Raw genomic sequence first — 5,346 nt, forward strand, 5'->3', positions numbered from 1 at the left:
TCAGCGGACCGGAAAAGAAGAGTGGCGCTGCAAATATTGTGACAGAGCATATGCCTATTCCGGGGGTACTGCGGCTCCCGCAAAACATCTTATGGACCCTCCTCCTGACGGCTACGGTCTACCAACAGGAGTCCCGCGCATAACTAGAGTGGCAACGATACGAACGATTCTCGAACAAGCTCGTGCTGCAGCAGAAGAAAATCCCCGCAAATGCCGTCGGCTCAACGATCAATCCGTAGATTCGATCGACCCTGACCAGCTCGAAGTGTTATATGTGAGGTTCATTACGGCCTGTTCTCTCCCCTTTCGGCTCGTAGAATGCCCAGGGTTCCGAGCACTCTTGGCGTACATCAATAACGATATTGATACTTGGCTTCCAGACACGCACGAGGTCATCAGGAAATGGATCATGCGGCAGTATGAGTACTAGAAGGAGGTCAAGCAGCGCATGCAGTCGGCGAAGTCAAGAATTCACATCAGCTGCGACCTCTGGACTTCTCCCAACTCTTTGGCCATGCTAGGCGTAGTTGGCCACTATATCACGGAAGATGGTCAGTTGGAGCACCATATTTTGGCGTTGAAACACATCGACAGTGAGCACGACAGTTCTCATCTCGCTGCTGCAATTTTGGAAATGGTTGACGAATGGGGCTTTGCTTCGAAGCTTGGGTATTTCGTGATGGATAATGCTGGCAATAACGACACAATGATGAGATCCCTTTCGCTTTGTCAGTACAACTCACTATTTCTAATGGTTGTCCCTAACATCCCACAGGCCTCCTCTCCGATATGACATCCAATATAATCTCAAAGTTTACCGACTCCGCTGCCAAGGTCATATCATCAACCTCGCCGCCAAAGCTTTCCTCTTCGTCACCGACAATGAGAAGCTCGAACGCGACGATGCTGGCTTGCATAATATCACACTAAAGCATATTGAAGCGTGGCGGAAGAAGGGTCCTCTTGGCAGGCTTCACAGCTTCGTCATTTACATCCAACGGAGTGTTCAGCGCAGCCAAAAGTTTCTTGCTATCAGCCACAACCGTAGGCTTGCGCGAGACAATGACACAAGATGGAGCTCGTGGTATACAATGTTGAGGGCAGCATTGAATCTTAGAGATGCAATTGGCGGCTATTTTAACAAATGGGTGGACGCAGATTGTGCTGGAGATGAGCTCTCTCTAGAGGACTGGATCATCTTGGAGAAGATCAAGTCCTTCTTGAAGAAGCTGAATATGACGACCAAGGCTCTCGAGTCATGGTTTGCAACACTCGACAATGTCCTCTTGGCGATGGATTTCGTATTGGCACAATTCGAAGCCGGCAAGGAGGCAGCTATCGGTGATCCGGTGATGCACCGATGTATAACTCTGGCTGGGCCAAGTTGGATAAGTACTATCGCCTTACTGAAGAATCGCCTGTGTATGTTGCAGCCATTGTGCTCCACCCTTCGCACAAATGGCACTACATCCAAGAGAACTGGAGAAAGGAGTGGGCTGAGTCATCAAAGAAGCTTATTGAGACGCTGTGGAACGAATATAAACCTGTGGAATCACCGCTTCCTCTCTGCGAGGCCCCATCGACAACCACGAACGAGTTCTTGAATTGGAGGAACAAGCATCTGCAGCCGTCGCTCGCCATGGACGAATACGAGCGATATTACAATTCTGAACGGGTTTATGGCTTTACAAGCGCCCTTGCATGATGGCTAGAGAAGACGCAGCAGAAAACCTACCCGAGCCTGAGCAAGATGGCCGTGGATATACTGTCAATTCCTGCAATGTCTGCGGAGCCCGAAAGACTCTTCTCCGGTGTAGGGATAACGATTACAGACCGCCGAAATCGACTTGGGAGTGATGTAATTGAAGCATTGGAGTGCCTGAAGTCATGGTTTGGGATACAAGATTTTCAGGGTGACGAGATTTGTGCAGAAGCGGTAGAGTGATGGGGTCACGTGGAATATATTGGGTGTACTGTCACACTGCCAATGTATTGGGTTCTTGGCAATAAATACAATATGAGTCATGCTCATATTGGGTAATACAATATGCACCCCTTAGCAATATAATAATATTGCGAAGGGGTTCATATTGGCAATATCATATTGTTTATATTATTAGCCACACTGAAGGTTACTTGGGGATAATCCCTACTAGCCTGCCTTCTAAGAATTCCTTCCGTCTTAACGGAAGTTTCCTTGTCCGTTGCAGCGAGATAAAGGAGGTTTGTTTCCTGGCTTGGCACAGGCGGAGATTGCTCCTTCAATCCAGGTGATACCATTATAGCTTCCTTCGTTGCGGCTATCGGCATACCAAGTACCAACCTCCGTAGCAGATCCAATGCAGCCCGGAACTGACGACCCGAGCGACGAGTGGTGAGAGGCTTGGTGATCATAGCACCACACTGGCCGTTCTTGATAGTGGCCTTGGTGATTACTGACGTCTGCGTGATCCAGGTGCGGCTGTAGTCAATGCCAAGAGACGCACCCAGGCGATCTTTGATGAACGTGAGGTCGACTCCCGCACTACCTCCAACGGTGTTGGCAACGCTGTAGCCTGAGGAGACACTGATGTCCATGTCGCCGACGGCGCAGATGACGGGCGACATCTGTACGTCCCAATCGACGAAGGTTTCAGTCTTGTCAGTAGTGATATAGAAGGTACCGTCGCAGTCGGCTCTCTTTCCCAGGTCGCTTTTTGAGAATTTGGTGTTCTCAGACTTGGGGAGGTCAGTGCCGTTGTAAGATACCCAGGACGGGTCAAGCTCGGGAGCACCAATCTTGATACCCTCGGCCTTAAGCTTGGCAAGGTAGGCTTCCTCCTTAACGACGTAGGCTATAAGGCTTTGAGCATCCGTTCTTGCAACGATCGTGAAAGTAGAAACTTACAAGCACCCTTCACGGGGACGATGACCTCGTCAGATTGGATTTGTTGGTTGGGAGTCCACTTGGTGGCACCTGGGAATGGGTTTTCTTCCAAAGGCATCGCGCCAGCGACGGAAGTGAGGAACGCACAAAGAAATCCAAAATGATGCATCTTGCAGACGACTATAAGACTCAAGTTTGAGAGAAGAGGAGATGAATGTGTGAACTGAGATCGTTGATTTGATCTTGAATGGAGTGGGAAATGACCAGCTATTTATGTTCAAAGGCACTGGTCATAGGTAAGGTTACAAGTGATGGGACTATCCCACTGAAACTCTTTACTTCTAACTCCCAAGTCATTCAACAGCACTAAGTCTAACAGCTTTCCAACTATTGACTTTCGAAAACGGAGCGTACATGCTACGTCATTCCATGCATTTGGCAGCTTCTAGGCACGTTGCCGATCGTTATTTTAATGAAGTTTTGTCAGGGGATTACATATACCGCACCTGCCCTTTTTGACGTGAGTTCTGGAGATCTGAAGTGGAAATTCGTATTAAGATATCAGGGTCCTCGATGATCGAGATACTATTCTGATTAGGTTATTGGTGGGGCAATTAGTTAAACGCGAACAACTGCTCATTTGGTGAAACACCTGGAATCCTTCAGCATTGGGTTCTTGAGTCATAGCAAGAAACTAATGATTTGGTGTTATCTTATAGGCGGGAATATTCGACAAAGTTAACTGCCGATACAAGGCCTCCCCCGATGTCGCGTGCGAAAATATATTATTGAAATTGTGAAGTTGTTGCGTATGCCCTTGTATCTTTAGTTATCACAAAAACTCCTCTCGGACCGACAGGAAGAATAATATATGGGGTATAGAGACAATCTATATAAAGACCTTACAACCAAGACTCAGTTATTCAATTCAACTTCCTCAACCAATTATCTTTACTTATATCCTATCCATCATGCAACTCTCTATTATCACATTGGGCCTCATGGCTGCAAGCGGGTTCGTCATGACTACGCTCCACATTCATCTCATATTCCAAGAAGCTAATGAGTTCTTATAACCTTCAGTGCTCACGCTGCTCTTCACAAGGCTGCCGCCTGTGTCTCCAACAGGGTGTCGTCTCCCGTAGGCGGTACCCCATTCAGCCCGAGTAACAACTGGCAGACTACTTATGAAGTCCTCGCTGGCGCTACTCAATGCGCTTGCAATATGTACAAGCAGCGAAACACTGGTAGTGAGATATGGGACACGTGCCCCGATTGTACATTTGTGAGTTCAGAGCACTCTGACCTCGATCTGCATTTAACTAACATTGTTGCTAGGATGGAACAATTTGCAACTCGGCAGCTGGCCACATCGGTGGCGATGAGGTAAGAACACAAAGATTGAGATGGCATCGAAGGTTCTAACTAAGTAATAGTTTACTTACTACTGCGAGAAGAAATGTGGCGCTCAGGGTGCAGAGGCAGACTAGCGGTTTAAGAAGAGTATTGCGTTATTAAAATTAGATAACTTATAGAAACTTTCTTAATTTATATATTTCTCATAACATGCAAGATAAGCTTGCGTAACAAACAAGCATGCGTGACAAAAATCCCTCAACTTACATCATCCCTATTTAATCAGTTGATGCCCAATAGGGATGGGCACATGTTTAATACAAATGTGTATTAAATTGTTTTTTATTACAATATGGCTATCATATATAAAGTCGCCTAACAGTCATATACTACAAATAACCAAGCCAAATCAGGTCAATTCCCCCCCGTTTCTTCACTCTCTGACCCATCTTGGACCTCAAATTTGCCCACAATCGTTTCCTCTCCGTCGGAGGCGGGTTGGTGAGTGAACTCGCCGATAACAGCGTAAACTTCCAGACTTGATGCGCAATAGATTTCCATATACGTATCTTCGAAAGTAAGCCAGCCGTCTTCTGTCAAATCTTCCCAGCTAACCACTGTAGAATCAACCTCATTGTGATAATCAAGAGGTTGATTCTGAGACTGCGTTATCCTCTCCAGCACCCGTTCGTTCATGTAGATGAAGGCCAACTTGTCAGCGTTGGCTGGTGTGAGCCTGTAGCGTGCCTTGCTGTGGAGGAAGTTAACCGCCGAGAATGATCTCTCTGAGGGAACTGAACTGGCTATGGTTCCAAAGATTCGGACTGCGAGTGCAGCCAGCTTGCTGCCCTGGTTATCAAGAAGCATCCAAGCATCTAATGGCGTCCATTCTTTTAAATAGACTAAGCCCCCGGCAGCAAATTGGCCCCCAGTTGTGCTCGGAAGTGGTTGAACTCTCGAACAATATGAAGGTAATCAGCAGGCTTGGCTGCCGCCTTGATGAACTGAAGCACTGTCATTATCATGTGTTCTTCAAGCTTCGTCCCAACCGTGTCAGGCCTAAATGCAAACCCTGCATAATGAATATTATGTCTGTTTGTCCATACGGTTTAACTATATTGAAT

The 5,346-nt window shown here is 47.0% G+C and overlaps 2 protein-coding genes across 2 annotated transcripts; one reads left to right on the top strand and one right to left on the bottom strand.

Annotated features, from left to right (window-relative positions):
• Positions 1-2,182: 2,182 nt before the first annotated feature.
• On the bottom strand, positions 2,183-3,035 carry FOBCDRAFT_242126 (uncharacterized protein; the record flags this gene model as incomplete). Its single annotated transcript, XM_059610451.1, has 3 exons — positions 2,183-2,352; positions 2,400-2,834; positions 2,888-3,035. The coding sequence occupies 3 exons, from the start codon at positions 3,033-3,035 to the stop codon at positions 2,183-2,185; spliced, it is 753 nt and encodes a 250-aa protein (XP_059465480.1).
• An 802-nt stretch (positions 3,036-3,837) lies between these two features.
• Positions 3,838-4,356, top strand: FOBCDRAFT_242127 (uncharacterized protein; the record flags this gene model as incomplete). The annotated part of the gene is made up of 4 exons (XM_059610452.1): positions 3,838-3,881; positions 3,950-4,151; positions 4,205-4,252; positions 4,324-4,356. 4 exons carry the CDS (start codon positions 3,838-3,840, stop codon positions 4,354-4,356), a joined length of 327 nt encoding a protein of 108 aa, XP_059465481.1.
• Positions 4,357-5,346: the final 990 nt, after the last annotated feature.

The sequence above is a fragment of the Fusarium oxysporum genome, chromosome VII (genome assembly GCF_013085055.1).
Source record: "Fusarium oxysporum Fo47 chromosome VII, complete sequence".
NCBI classification, from domain to species: Eukaryota; Fungi; Ascomycota; class Sordariomycetes; order Hypocreales; family Nectriaceae; genus Fusarium; species Fusarium oxysporum.